At 31.9% G+C, this 16,786-nt stretch overlaps 1 protein-coding gene across 2 annotated transcripts in view; it reads right to left on the reverse strand.

Moving 5' to 3' along the window:
- Nucleotides 1-6,879: 6,879 nt before the first annotated feature.
- The window catches only part of LOC106476171 (coronin-1C-like), an 11,335-nt gene continuing 1,428 nt past the window's right edge, over nt 6,880-16,786 (reverse strand). Inside the window, exons 2-7 of one of the 2 annotated variants that reach the window (XM_022380111.1) lie at nt 16,143-16,288; nt 12,699-12,759; nt 12,420-12,521; nt 11,337-11,453; nt 10,318-10,359; nt 6,880-9,254 (exon numbers count right to left, since the gene is read on the reverse strand). In XM_022380111.1, coding sequence (XP_022235819.1) covers nt 9,057-9,254; nt 10,318-10,359; nt 11,337-11,453; nt 12,420-12,521; nt 12,699-12,759; nt 16,143-16,195 — 573 coding nt within the window. In that variant the 5' untranslated portion in view covers nt 16,196-16,288 and the 3' untranslated portion in view covers nt 6,880-9,056. The remainder of the gene's footprint in view (nt 9,255-10,317; nt 10,360-11,336; nt 11,454-12,419; nt 12,522-12,698; nt 12,760-16,142; nt 16,289-16,786) is intronic. The other variant, XM_013936839.2, reaches the window with a different exon arrangement.

Consider the following 16,786-nt stretch of genomic DNA (forward strand, 5'->3'; position numbering starts at 1 on the left):
GATTTATAGCGTTATAGCAGTTATGTTCTATATAAAACACAGGGAATACAGGAGAAATTAGTGAGAATAATTGCAATAACTTTAGTATTTTTTGTTCACATTTTCTTTGGAGTTACCTGGAAAATGAGAATTGTTTGTTTTTGAATTTCGCGCAAAGCTACACGAGGGCTATCTGCGCTAGCCGTCCCTAATCTAGCAGCGTAAGACTAGAGGGACGGCAGCTAGTCATCACCACCCACCGCCAACTCTTTTACCAACGAATAGTGGGATTGACCGTCACATTATAACGCCCCTACCGTTGAAAGGAGGCGAGCAGATTGCGAGTAGAACGCCCTAACCACCTGGCCGGAAAATGAGAAACGTAATTATTTCTTTATTCATTCAGCATATGTATATGAATATTTTATTAGATTCATAATTTCACACTACTTTGTCCCCTAGTCTGCGAATGCCCAATGCCACAGACCACAACACCTTTCCGCCTGACAATGTATGGCGTTAGAGATTTATAACTTTGTGGTATTGAAAGATCGGTAGCTCACTCAGTACCAGTTATATCTAAAAAATATCTTCGTTCGACTTGTCCTGTAAGAGTTCAAAGACTCGCTTCCATATACATATTTGAATTTTTTCTCTAGAGCCGTAAAGATAAAAATCTATCTTACCCTTTGGTAAAAAGAAAATAAATCTATATAAATATAATAGTACTGTCTGTTGTATGTCCATGTAACCACTTGGTAGGTTGTGGATGGATCTTTACCAAATTTGGCATGAAGGTTTGTTGTGTCCATGCGGAGATACATGCAACTTTGCGGTTTCACATCTTGTGTTTTGCGCTTTCATGAGCGTTTTTTAATTTTAAGATCAGATTATAAATTAAAATGCAACATCTTACTGTATACAATTTAAAAGATATTTATTGAAGCCGATGACAGCCTCCACTTAAAAAAACACACTGTGTGTTTTGACATGTCTATGTCATCTCCTGAAGGTGACGCAGACAAGTCACATAATAACACTCCCAATCCCGAAAGGGCGAGCATGTTCGTGGACGAATCATTCGACCCATAGTTGGGCCTCCTAACCACCAGGTCAGGCCAGATCTTTGATGGCTTCAATATTCACTGTACACAGTAAAACTTTGTACAGTAGAACCTCGACATTAAGAGAACCTTTCCGACCGCGTCCAAATGCCCTCTATAGCAAGGTGCCCTTAATATAAAAAATGAGCCACGCAAAGTTGTATTCCATATTGACCTTACTAAATTTCTGAATTTTAAGGCCCCCATTTTCTTTGCTGTATGCAGGACACGGGTGTTCGTGAGTTTCACGTTGTCATGACATGAAGTGGGGCGTTGTCAACAGGAGGTGGATTAGCTGTGCTCTTTTTCTTTATTATTGGTCACAAAGTTTCAAAGTACTCCTCTTCAGTGTGCGAACTGCTAAACATTTCACATTTATTTTCTGTGTTTATTTTACAGTCAAAGACTGATGTAGAAGTCTGCTGAAAATAAAGCAATAAATCACCGCTTGTGTCATTAGATTGTTCACGTGACACCGTAATACGATACTCCCAGAGCAACAAAGCATGTGCACAGAAATAAGCTGACTCTACCCCTTCTCCAAAAACACAAGCCATCTGCAATTTATTTGCCCAATTCACTATATAATTCTTTGGTAAAGCAGCAGCAGTATTCTCGTCACAGCCAGTAATGTCATTAGCAAATTAAAATAATCTACTGTCCACGAATGTTATTGGTGGGTTTTAAATTTTTTGTAAATCAAAAAGAGTAGAGATTCTAGCACTGAGCCCCGAGGTACCCCACTCATGACAGTAATCCAATTTGACTGAACTCCATTTATAACAACCCTCTTCTTTCTTCCATCCAGCCAGTTTTTCTATCCAATAAGCCAACCTATCCCCCACAACTACAGAGATAACTTTTTAACAAGCATTTTATGTGACACCTTGTCAAATGCTTTCTGAAAATTCAGGCCCACCAAATCCACAAGTGTACCCTCACCTACATAAGCAGTAATCTCTTCAAAGATTGGTTAGGCAAGATTTTCCCCTAATGATACCATGCTGACTATCCAAAGTATCTTTTATCAGAATTCCAAAAAATGTTCCCACCATTGATGCAAGACTAATAGATCTATAATTAGTACACATTTTATCACCTCCCTTGAAAAAGAGGAGTTACGTTAGCTAACTTGCAATCCTCTGGTACCTGCCCACTATTGAAGGATTTAGAAAAAATAGTAGCAAGTGGCTCACATATACAATCCTTAACCTTTTTCAAAACACTTGGGTAAATATCATCTGGCCCAGGATCTTTATCATTCTTTAACCCACTGACTGAAGCTGCTCCAAACACGCATGGGATTTTTACAAGTCGTATACATCACACTCACACTCAACTGCTGGAGGCGAACCATACCCTATAAGGTGAATCAACAGTCAATAGGTTAAACTTCTTTTTTTTTTTTTTAACTAAGATCAAATTTATGGGATCATTTTGTTCAATCTCGTTTTCATCTAGAAATTGTTGAAGGTGAGGAATATCGCATAAATCTTCATTAATAGAAACTGAAGAAAAAGTAGAATTTAATAACCCAATCATCCCATAATCATTAGATATATGATTTCCTGTATCATCCCTCAAAGGCCCAATTCACATTCTAACATTTTGCTTAACCTTAATGTATTTGAAAAAAAACCCTTACTATTTATCTTTACATTTTCAGCCAACCTTTTATTTTCATATAGTTTTGTTTTTGATTTCCTAATTTCTAATTTAATCAACTCTTTTGATCATTTATAATCCTCCAAATCTCCCACGATTACACTCAGTTTAAACTTCTTATATCTATAATCTTTCCTTTAATTTTATCCATTATACTCTTTGTGAACCAACCTGTTATTTTATTTTTTTTACTTACAGCCACCATTTTTTTTTGTCTATAAGGAACGTGCCTATCATGAATATTCAAGAATTTACTTTTAACATTTTCTACATTTGATTGGTATATCTCCAACTAATTCAATTGCCCAGTTTGCAGCACATAATTATTGCCTCATCTCTTTCAAAATTTTCTTTTATTAAATTTGGAACCAAAATGTCACTATTCCTTATCTCCACATGAAGCAAAACATCAAATTTAATTGAATTGAACAATGATCATCTGCACCAATATGTTCCCCAATCTCTACCCTATCACTGATTTCTTTATTAAAAGTTAACAATAAATATAAAATAGCATTATTCCTACTAGGTTCCCTAACCAATTCTTGAAGAAAACCACCTTGAATAGTTTCTAAAAAACCTTGTCTCCATCATGTCTTGACTCTTAACATTTCCCAATCTATATGTCTAAAGTTAAAATTGCCCATAATTATAATCTCATTAACAGCTGAATTCTTTATTTCACTGTAGAGTTTCTCATTGATTTTGTTAGTTTCATCTTGTGCTATGTAACAAATTCCAACTAAAAACCTTCTCCCCTTACAACCTATAACAAAAACCCAAATAGATTCAACCTCATTGCTATTAGCTTTAATGTCATCAAGTTGAACAGGCTGTAACTCATATTTTACACATTAGCCACTCTTCCCCCTTGTTTTAGTACTCTATCCATATTAAACAACCTATAACCCTGTATTTCAAAGAAATCACTTTCATCATAAACATTTACATTTAGTTATTCCCATTATATCAAAACCTTCTGTTCCAATCAGTTCTCTAAATTTATCAATTTTATAATTTTTATACTTTTAGTATTATAATAACAGTCTAGCCTATCATAACACTACCTATATATTTTCATCCCACACTATACCCCCCTCTTTACATCATATTTTTTTTCATTATTCTAGCCATCTTCACTGTCAAATCCTAGTTTAAAGTTGCCCTTACTGTTCGGTTTATATCCCTTCCAAACAAGCCAGCCCTTACCCTATTTAAATGTAAAAAACCATCCATTCCAAAAATCTTCCATTAATCCACCAGCCAACCGTTTTTCCTCATATATCGACCTAAGCCAGAGTGATCTATTTACAATTGCATCCCTACAGTTAAATATTGGCAGTATCCCTGACAGGATTCAGTTGTTATAGCCTGTTTCTTTGAATTCCTTGTACTTAACAATTAGCTCCTCCGACCTAACCTTCCAAACATCATTAATTCCTATGTGCATGATTGCATACTGCTAGCACCCCTTTACTATATCACTTATTCTGTCAGTTATATCCTCCACCCCTGCCTCTGGGTAGCATAATATCTTTTTCTTCCTATTTACTCCACAGACTATCATATCTACATGCTGTACTAAAGCATCTCCTATAATACAAAAATATGATACCCTATAACTTGAGCACTTTCAAAAGTTGGACCTTTCTTTTTCAGTCCACCTTTCGAAAGTGCTCAGGTTATAGGGTATTGTATTGTTGTGTTAAAGTGATTTCTTGAACCCATGTGTTTTCCTAATGTAATGAATGTATCTCCTATAACAATAACATTCATATATTGTTCATTCCCATCCCTATCTGTTTTTATCCTTCATTCCTCAAATTCATCATCTACACAAGCCAAAAGGCTGAAATCTGTTCTTTACCTCTGCTCTTTATAACCAAATTTATAATCACTAACCCTATTGTTACTGCTTCCAACCTACCAAAAGTCATCACTAGCCTCTGTATCCCTCGCATGTAAAACCTCAGTTTCCTCTCTAAGTCCTGTTGTCACCTTCTGTAATTTAGCTTTCTCCTTTTCCTTTACCCCTACACTGTTTAAAACTGCCGATGCGAGAAATAATTACTGTTACAGTTGAAATGCCTGCAGGTTTAGTGTCTGTGAAGTCGGTGTGGAACTGGCTTTACATCAAACAAGTGGTTTTATTACAAAACACGTACACAGTTTTTTAAAATGGCGAAAAAAAACCCCAACCAGAATCATTTTTATTAAATAAGTAAGCAAAATAAATTATGTTCATTTTTAACAAGATTTTAAAGTTCTGAAAAATAGTCTTTACATACAAGTTTTACTTAATTTGGAAATATCAAAAAAAAGAAAAACTCAACAAATGCTTAAAAATACATTTATTGTTAATTACATTCTTAAACACAAAAATAACTGCTAAAGTAGATTCGTCAAAGTTAATAACAATTAAAATGACTTAGAACCAGCACGTTTAAGTTAAAAGTACACTACAAACCATATGAAATACACATTAATCGTTAAAACTATGGCACATATAAAATGTCTAATACAAAGTACATTTTGGATGTGAATGTACATGTTACATATACATATATATTTTTGTTAATTTTAAATTGAATTATATTTTTCAAGTATATGTATTTGACCTTTTAAGTAAGCTGTGAAACACAACAAGTAAAATGCTTCAGAATGTATATTTAGTTAAAACTTGTGAAAAAGAAATCTTAGAATACATGTAAAAACCCTATCTTGGAGTATTAATAAGTAAGAGGAACCATCTGTTCTTATTTTTATCACTGTTAATTTAACACACATACATATATATTTACATACACATACCATTCACATGTTCTACATTCAGGTATCTGCATCCAAAGTCACATGTAAAAAAAAAGCATTCATTTTCTAAATAAATGATAAGTCAGACAAGGGGTAAAAAAAAACCATCACAAAAAAAGTCTCAATCATTTTTTTGCTGAAGCTTCCCAGTTTTTCTTTCATAAATTTCGCAACAACAACCCCCACCCTTTTTTTAAAGTCATTTCCTAATTGTTTCCAGCTTCACTATTTTTCTTTTTGAATAACAAATTAAGGTTTTTAAATATAACCTTTTTATTATGATTACATTTTGTTTTGTTCTCTTTAATAAACCTAGATAAAAATTCTCAGTTCCTAACTTAGACATTAATATAAAATCACATAGTGATTATAAACGACAATGTGTTTGTGATTTGTTTTTTTTACTGATCATACAGACATAAAAAAAAAGTTAACTCATTTTCAAGTCTCTCATTTCAAGAACAACATAAAATGTGATTTGTTTGACAACTACTATCAAATTAAGCACCAATATTCATCTGCTATGATGTTGTCCGTAAGCCTAATCCGTAAGCCTAATTTAGTATTGTTGTCCGTAAGCCTAATTTAGTATTGGCTTACCTTCATGGCCGAGCTAAGTTCAGTCCACTGGAGGCCTAAAAATGAACTTGCTGGTACTTTAAAAAATGTAGATGCATGCATACGTATATGCAAGTTTCACATAAAAACATGATTTACTCTTTACGAATAACACCAATTTTCAGACTTTACGTGATATTTAATGTCTATACTGATAAGCACCACTGACTGCTATAGTTCAGTATGTCCATTCTACATTGCCACTGATGACATTTTTGCATCTATTAGTTAAATTAATGATATGAAAAAAATAAATAATAAATTATACATAAACAATATGTTAACAAGTCTACTTAATATGAAAAATAAAAAACAAATTAACGTAAGAGTAACTACAGTACAAAATGATGTGCATAGTTTATGGAGGTATTGCTAAAATATACATACAACAAGACTAACAGTATGCCCACAGAAGACTAATTCAAACAGACAACAAATATAAAGTAAAATAAAGAAGTTGTTGACTTTAGTTGTTTTGTTTTTTTTGCCTTTTTTCAAATTTAGTAATTCTTTACTTGAAATAGTTTTATATCTGCTTAATTTTATGTGTTGTTTATTTTATGTTGAACGTTTTTCTTTTTCTTATATCACCTCGGGAAAAATTCAAAAGTGGTTAGCTCTGCCTTAATTGTAGTTTGATGAAATATTTCTTCGTTCTACTTTCTACACACATTTAATTAAAACTAACTCAAAGCATGGAAAATGTTTTTTTTTTTGAAGTAAAAACAAAAGTATATTTGTAATAACAGAAAAAAAAAAAGTGGTTTCAGTTTGGTTCATCACCCTACAGTGTGATCAATACTAAAAGATATAAAACATTGTTAAACATTGAGCCTGGAACCCAAGGTTGGAGAACTAACACTTTTTGTAACTTCAGAAACTTAATCTTTTGGTGTATTTTTTTTTAGGGATGTGGATAAACTAGACTATCCATTTGACATTCTTTTCAGTGATAAAAATGTTCATTATCTGATTATTTTTGAAGTTAGCTTCTAGTAGTTATTTTGTTAAATTCTAGTACTTTAAAACATTTATCAGAATCAGTAAGTAGCATTTAAAGTCATAAGGAATATTTATGCAATTTCTAAAACATATTACTATTCACATTCAAAACACGTGATTATAATGTTGGTTTGAGCTCATTAACCAGAATACTTCCGAGCTTTTTATCTTGATTCCTCTACCTGCAGCAGGTGTCAAATCACCTTTAAATATATCTTTCTACCCCTGGACTGAGAAACATCAACGATTCAGTAGCATACTCTGATCAACTTCGTAGTTAACGAATCGTCCACGCTACGTGCTGATAACGTTGAATGAGTATTAATGAATATGTATGTAGTAACTGAAAGTAGAGTATGTAAAAGATTTTTGTAAACAAAGAATTTTCAACATAATAACAATGGTAGAGGTTTGTTTAAAGTTAAGCACAAAGTTACAAAATGGGCTATTTGTGCTCTGCCCACCACGACTATTGAAACCCAGTTTCTAGCATTGTAAGTTTGCGGACATACTGCTGTGCCACTAGAGGGGCAATTGTAAAAGTAAATGATGAAGTTTATAAAATCAAATATTAACGATTACTTGGCATGTAAACTTCTGTTACACAGAATCTTATAATACCAGATAAAAAGGTTAACGAGTGTGTATGCTACAATATATCGAGTAACTGCCAGCACTAAAACGAGATCAATTTTGATACGTTATATTAAATGTCGAGGCACTGAACAAAACACGTGAAACACATTTCACATTTTAGCCCTACAACAATCCTTGTACAATTAGCTTCTTTGAAGGCTAAAGACACCAACATCTAACAGAGTACAGAATACAAATTAATAAAATCTGGATTTGGTATGATAACTTTGATTCTGTCGTTAAACCAAGACTACCTTACACGTGCTTGTTAAAATTTTCTATCTGTCTAAAAGCGACAAACATAGGAACTACCTACACGATTTGCATAATAAAATATGTATATATGAACAAGTTGTTTGTGTAAATATAGTTTGTGCAAAGTAAAAGGTAAATCTGTTTTTTAAAAAATATGTGCCGTAGAATCACCACATATGTACACAAACAACAAATGTATACTAAATAATAACCCAGGGAGTTGGTTCGGCCGAGTCTCGTGGATCAGATCCACACCACATTGTGCCGTGAAACAAAGTAAGAAAGATTAAATACCACATTACTGCGTCACATGCTTTGGTTTGTCCCTAAGAAGTTCAAAAGAGGTAGATTTATTTTTTTTTCTAATGCAAAACTTTGGTTCTGATTTTTTTTATTTGAAATAGCTTTTTAAATTACCTTTTACTTTTCTATAAAGTGCTAAATGATAATACATCGTCCAAACAGTAACGTTTGCAGTATTTTCAGCTCATGTATTTAGTATGTATAAAACCAGAAAGCTCATAGTCACAACCAATGTTACCGAGCAACAGGCATTAATTACGTTCAAAATACTTTAACACCGATTTGTCATAATCTAATTTATAGTTTCAATAAAGAAAATTTGTTGCCTGTAAGGAAATGCTTCAGTAAAAGAGAAATGGAAGTGGATTTTTTGAATGGTTAGTTTGAAAAAGAAAATCTACCCTTGGCATTATCATACAAGTATCTAATATGGTGTGGAAACAGGCTTTGGCCTTCTGAATGAGAGATTTTTAAACTCCCAACTTCAGAACATTGACTGATATAGCTCTGACATTTCACACACCCTTTATGAGCAACTGGCCATTCACATTACCCACACATACAGTAATTGATGGTTAAGAACCATTTTATGTTCTCCCTGTTTTTTTTATATACTTGTTGGTGTGTTTATATTGCTGATGTACACACAACAACAACAACACTTGATTGTGAATTGTTGACACTTTACGCTTCATCTGGTATGACACCATTACCACTGATAAAAGGTGGAGGTGTTGGAGGTGCCACTGGACCAGGTGAGGGCTCTTTTGATGCTAATGGAGTTTCCATCTTCCTCTCTAATTCTCTAATACGACGTTCATGCTTGATTAACGTTCCTTTCATTTTCCTCATCTCCTCTAACAGTTCGTCCATTTTCTTATCCTTCAAGATAAAACACACAAGAACTCTCATTCCAACACTGATAAAAATAAAAATTGATCTTTCTAAAAATAATTACTACATAAAACATGCTATTTATTTACCTTACAAATATTTAAGTGCACTAAACTTTACACTGCTTAAGGAACTTTCTTATGTCTCTGCTATTAGTATTTTTTTTTTCCAATGTCATGCCACCTAAAATGTAATGTTATCATTTGTTTTTCTTTAATTGTTTGATTCTATTAAACTGTAATTAGAGCTCTATGATTATACAGGAACACTCAAGAAAGATTTTCTGTTTGTGTTATTCACAACATTCTGGATACAATACATCTTCATGAGCAGACTTGCAGAGAAAAAAATGAAACAATCACATTTTGATGTTTATGATTTAACTTTTAAAATTAACAAAATGTGAAATTAAGTACCCTCAATTTACCACAAAGACATAATCTTCGCAGCTTACAAGACTTCAACTGAAGTTCAGTTATACACCAATCTAATCGTATTTCGGTTTAGCTTGCTTAGAATTTCGTGCAAAGCTACATTAAGGCTTTCTGCATTAGCTGTTCCTAATTTAACAGTGATAGACTAGAGGGAAGGCAGCTAGTCAAAACCACTCATTGCCAATTCTTGGGCTACTCTTTTATCAATGAACAGTGGGATTGATTGTCACATTATAATGCCCCCATGGCTGAAAGGGCAAGTATGTTTGTTGTGGCAGGGATTTCAACCTGTGACTTGCAGATTGTGAGTCGAGTGGCCTAACCACCAGGCCATGTCGGGCCTATCATATTTTAAAACTTCTCATTTGGTTTTCCAAATTGTGCGTCGTACAGTGTTCACAAAACTACAAACACTTCAAAATTGGCTACTGGAAAATATGGCAACGATAACAATCTGACTCTTGCAAAAGTTTAACAGCATTCTTGTAACACTACTCTAGGATACATTGAAGGTTTAAAGACAAAACAGAAAAAAAAAGATATTAAACTACTACTAAGTTTTTCATGTAATTAGAAATAACAAAGTAAGTTTGTTTTATGACTTATCAGAAGCTTACCTGAAGAAGGGCTAAGTTTGCCTTAACTATACCATGAGAAAGCTTGAAAAAGATAGAAACTTTCAATATGTGTGTCAAAACAGATTAAATAACTTCAAAGATATATTATAAATTTTGCAAGAAGTGTGCTCTAGCTAATTTTTTAAAAACACATTCAGAATCTAAGTGTATTTTCTAAATCTCTATTTATTAGTTTCTTATATAAACTCTAAAAATACTTTCTATTGATCATAAATCCATGAAACTGTTACTTTTCAGTTGGAATTAACTTTAATGATCAAATTTTTGTACAACTTAAAATTACAATTAATTTGAAAGCTGCAGTAAATATTTAAAATAACACTTTCCCTGTGTATATGAGTGAGAAAAACAAAGGTAAGTATTCAGAATCAGTATCAGGACATTGATTTTCAATGTTGTTAAACCATATGTTTAACCCTTTCAGTAAAATAATCCTAAAACTAAAACTTTTGTTTCTAAATTATAATTTCCTTGCTTCAGATATATATATATTAATAATAGTTTAATAAGTTATCATTGACAGATGTGTTTGATATTTCAGAAATTACCACTTTTTTTGTTAATTATGTAGTACAAACATCATTATATTTTAAACCATAAGTGTTTTAGTTATTATTGTAAAACCTTACATTGGTAATTCTGAAACAGATACTATCAAAAGTTTTCCTTCAAAAAATTAAAAAAGAATAAAACATGTTAATGTGCCAATTCACACTCTTAAACCATATTCAATCTGAATAAATAGAGTTGCTTAAACATTTGTTTAACAAGTAAAAGTTTGGAACGATCTATTCTTTCATTGGGTGGTGTGTCTGTGAGCCAGACTAGTTTCGGAGAATTCCACTCCTCATCAGTGACCCTGGACACTACCACCAATGAAATATCAGACCAAACTAAGCCTTTATAGTAGTGAGATATCGAAAATCGAATTGATGTATTTAAGTACACCAGTTCAATACTCAATCTGTTTAAGGCCTAAAATAATATCAACAACTTACAGACGCAGCTGAAGCAGCTTGTGCTGATTGTTTGGGCATCTTATCTAAGATATTTGACTTCTTTGTTACTTTAAACTCCTGTTTTCTGCTGGGAACAAAACCTTCTTTGAGAGATACCTACATAAAAAAAAATATTTTTTTCAAAAGTCATTCCTAACCCGATGATGACCTAAGGATGATGAAACGTTATTTGTTTTGCATTTTGAATAAATAATTTTAATACCCATATCAGCTGTCTCTACTATATATATATTTACTTCAAGTGGGTTTCTCATCATCATAAAAACATTCTATCTTTTCATCAAATGTGTGAAACATACCTTAAACTGCATCCTACCACTACAAACATGAGTGAATATCTATAATCAATGCTGTTAAGTTTCAGATAAATGAAAAATGAAGCATTACTATCACTAGTTTATCATGATGATGAACTAATCGTTCATGCAATAGAAAAAATATGGACTGTGGGGTGACAGGCTTGGGCTAAGTATGTGTTTTGTTAATTTTTCAAAAGTAATTAATTATCAACTAATGGGGATTCTTTGTCGAAAGAGAAAAAAAATCCTGATGTGAAAGTACTACTGAAACACTCACAGAATAAGAAATACATAAATTCTTAAAACTCGTGTCTTTTAATTAAAGACTTAAATATTAAAATTCCTCTTAAAACAAGGATATATCATACATTTCCTTTTTCTTTACGGTAATTAAAAATTAACACTATTTTATCTTAGACATTGAACAAAAATACGTGGAGTAGAATTCAGAAGCTTTTATTATATCAGTGATAAATATCTTTATACTAAAAACAGCTTATATATTTCATTGAAAGTCTTTAATCTGAAATTCAAATCCCATTTCCCTAAAACTAATTTATTTACTTCCTTTCTCCGATTCTTTTTAATACCATTTTCATCGCACACGCACACAAGAAAAAAATAATAATTTTACACTTGTAAAAGCAAGATTACAAGTATCCTAAAGCTATTTTAAAAAACTTTTGAACATTAAACTTGCCATGTTTATTAACTAATATCCAAATTAAAAGGATGTACAGTAAGAAACATTTTGGCCACCTACCAAGATTGGTTCTGCTTCTTTACCATCGACCCATTCTTCAGCTGATATAGCTGGAACATCAGACATCGTATTGGGATAAAGATCATCCTGAAACTGGTCAGACTGAAAAAAAAACCCATCTATATCAACATGATTTTGCATAGTTCACCACTAAATTGTTTACTTTTTCATTTGGTTACACTATAAACATGTGTACATCACACAATTATACATAATATAAAAAGTTAAAAAAAAAGAAACAAACAAAAACCTCTCATTTAAAAATATATTTTTACATACCTTTCTAGGCACAGTAAATGACAAAATTTCACAGAAACCACTGGTATGTAATCGATAGAATCTGAAACAAACAGAAGAAAACTTGAAATAGATATTAAGTATTTGTAATTTTCATACATATGATAAAAAAAGCCAACTCTTAACAAATTGAATTTGTATTTTGTTATTTTTCTTAATGTATCTTTGCCACCAGTAGTATTAATAATTCCTACCTTAGAGTCAATCACACGTTTCTTTTCCGGTAGTATTAATAATTCCTACCTTAGTGTCAATCACACGTTTCTTTTCCGGTAGTATTAATAATTCCTACCTTAGTGTCAATCACACGTTTCTTTTCCAGTAGTATTAATAATTCCTACCTTAGTGTCAATCACACGTTTCTTTTTTTTTTACTTAACCCAGGCGTCTAATATCTATATAGGTAACTATACTATGTTTAATTAGTTTATTGAAGTCACTTGTAATATGTGACCCACCAGTGTGTCATGCTGTCCATAACTAAAAGTAAGTCGTGACCCACCAGTGGAGAACATGGCAGTGAATGCCTTAAACAATTACTCTTGTAAACAGTATTCTAGACTTCTATATGAATGATGCGATTCTTGACGTTATAACACAGATTTGTATTCATCTTTAAACACAAAAATATCATGTAATATACATTTTTATCAAGCAAATTTCAAAGCTCTTTAAACTGCACTTGATAATTTGGTTTTCTTAAATTCACAGACGATGATATACTACACTCTCAGTTTTAAAAATGCCTGGTAGTGCAGTGACTCAGATAATTTTGCATTTATCCTCTTTCAGGAAAATTGTATGTATATCAAACTACATATCCATGCAATTTCTCCTCAAAATAAACAAACAAAAGAAAAATGGCAGCAATTTTCTAGTTCAGAGTGATACTGGTAGAAAAAGTCTTGAAGGATTAATCTACTGAAGCTCAGGAAGAAAGGTCAACGTTTTGAAAGATTCCATCTTTTGTCTTCACCTGAAGATGAAAATCATTTATTTGTTCATAAATAAAACATTATTCATTTCTTAGAGGTGAATGGTTGATGTACAACAAACAGGATAGTTGCACCAGTGGGTATTCCTTCTTCCATGTTAACCCTCTCTGCACAGGCATACTTTACTGCTCATGTCACAAGATTTTTAGTGACTTACATTCAAAATTTAATTAAACTGCTTTTTGTTTATGTTATACCAATTAGTATAGCATAAAATTGTAGATAATAATCCCTATATTATTTTGTAGGCAAGTCTTAAGTTTTTCATTTTATAAGGCAATATTTAAAAAAATACTGAATTTACTCTTGTGTGAGAAATGTGACATTTTTTCTCTAGGCATCTCCTCTTCTCTAATTTATTCACCACCCCTCCAATAAGTATGAAATTTAATGTAAATTACTCACTATAAAATTGTCATCTCTCAGGCAAACCATAATTTTTATAGCCTTCAATCTTGTTTGGTTACAGAGCCATCAAATAGAAAATGAGACCCCTCTTGCCACACCTACCTGTAAGATCCTCTCTTTCAGGATTTGTTAATAGATCTCTCTTACATTTAATACAATATTATTTTTAACCAATAGAAAGCAAAGATTTCATATATCAAACAATGTATTATATTATGTTGTTTTCTGTACAGAAAAATGTTAACTTCTCTTTCAGTAGAATCTTCATTCCAACAGGAAACATATCGATTAGCTTGGATGAGTTTGTAACAGCTCTTGTTGCATAGTTAAAAAGCCAAAAAAACTGTGATAGTTATGAAACATTGTCTGCTTTTGCATGTTATTATTCAATGTTCTTCGGTGCATTATTTAATTAAACAAACATTATTTAGTGCATTACTACCATTAGTATAAAAAAAGGGTTAAATGTTGTCGGCAACAAATAAAAAAAAGAAAGCCCCATGTATGTACTTTATTTCTTGTTTTTCATGTGTATTATTTATTTATTATTATTAGATGTAAAAATAGGAAACTTTTTATGTTAGTTAGTTAGATTAGGTAAAATAAATAATAAAAATATAATAAAAAATTTTCACAAGTCATGCACATGAGCAGCTTGGAGTAGTTCATGGGTAATGTAATTTGATAACTTAACATGAGCCTCATGTTCTCCCCAAGGGATTTACAACTCATAATGGTGCAAACAGAAGTTAGACATGGTTCAAAGAGCAATAAAACAATAAAATTTAAGTATAAATAGATGTATACTGTTAAGAGCTTAAAGATATTTATGAAAAACAAATGTAGTTTCATGTTACAATTTGAAGACATTCCAGAAAGAAAAAAAGGGTAATTTAGATTTATTTTTTGTATGGGGTCAGTCAAATTGACCAACCTCGTATAGGGTTAGGGTAGAGAAAATAACAGATAAAATAAAAAGTTTTACTGAAAACAAATGTTTGAAATGTATTTAGGAGGTTTTTAGAGATTATGCAAATGAAATTTGAGATGAAGAAAAGTATTATTAATCTTAACATGAAAAGTACTTTGGACTCGAACTGGTAAAAAAGACTCAATATATTCAGGGACAAATCTTTTTTTTAGTTCATTAAAAATACTTCACTAAAAATCTGATTTTTTGAATGTGGAAAACTTATAATGTTTACTGAAAGTCTGCCAAATTTTGTGAAGATACACATACTATATTAAAAGTTAGTAGTATCAAAACTATAATGACTTTAAATGAGTACAACGTGGTCACATGGTCAATCAATTCGACCAAGCCTGTGTCGAGAGAGTTAAGGTGGGTACAGATAGTTGACGTACAAAAAAAAGCAGGATAGTTGCACCGGTGGGTATTCCTTCTCCCACGTGTAACCAGGTTTTCTTAGTGAAGGTGGGTACAAAAGTAAATATTGATGTACAACAAGTAGTTGGATATTCCTTCTTCCAAAAAACATTTTTTTTTTATTGAAAATATGGTGAATGAAGACAAAGATCACGGAACTGTCAAATTGACTCAAAATTTAAGGTCTTTTTTAGTAGTGATTAGTACCACATTGAAAAAAACATTTCAAACCCTGCTATTTATAGTAATAATGTATCACTACTCAACCTATATTTAACATCATACAGAAGACAACGTCTAGAATCTTTATGGAACTATTTGTAAAGAAGACTATATCAAAAATGGATACCAATTTTCTATCCTTAAGATAAGATAGTTTTGAAGATAACCTTCAAAATCTTGCAAACCATTGACAACAAACAATGCTTACCTCTCACAAAGAGTTCAGAGAGCTTATGAACTTAGTAAATACAAGGGTCAAAGTTCAATAACACTTGATGCTGGACTAAAATTTTCTCTCTTTTTAACCTGCTACTTCAGACTTCCTTATATTTACAATATTTGCATATCCAGAAACCATAAGTCTGTCTTTAATATTCAAACTTGCTTAATGAGTAACATACTATTGTCAAATACCTTGATATTTCACAATGTTTGATATCACAGCCTCGTTTTGGCATCATTCCCATGCCACGCTGAGGAACTGTTGACTGGTAGGTGTTGATGTAATGTACAAATGGTGGTTCATCTGTTATTTCAAAGTATCGTATGTTGCTGTCTCCCTATGGAAAATATTTCTATAAAATCTTATGCATGCATGGTAATTTTAAAATCAAACACTTTATATTAATTCAATAGCTACAATAATGTTATTATAATGTGCTCAAATATATTTTGTTCCACTCTCAACACACATTTGGATACTATATAGACTGTACATTGTTCCACTATCAACAAACATTTGGATACTATATATATTGTACATTGTTCCACTCTCAAGACACATTTGGATACTATATAGACTGTACATTGTTCCACTCTCAACACACATTTGGATACTATATAGACTGTACATTGTTCCACTCTCAAGACACATTTGGATACTATATAGACTGTACATTGTTCCACTATCAACACACATTTGGATACTATATAGATTGTTGAGAGTGGAACAATGTAGACACATTTGGATACTATATAGACTGTACATTGTTCCACTCTCAACACACATTTGGATACTATATAGACTGTACATTGTTCCACTCTCAACACACATTTTG

This window comes from Limulus polyphemus, unplaced genomic scaffold (genome assembly GCF_000517525.1).
Source record: "Limulus polyphemus unplaced genomic scaffold, Limulus_polyphemus-2.1.2 Scaffold9962, whole genome shotgun sequence".
In the NCBI taxonomy this organism is placed as follows: domain Eukaryota; kingdom Metazoa; phylum Arthropoda; class Merostomata; order Xiphosura; family Limulidae; genus Limulus; species Limulus polyphemus.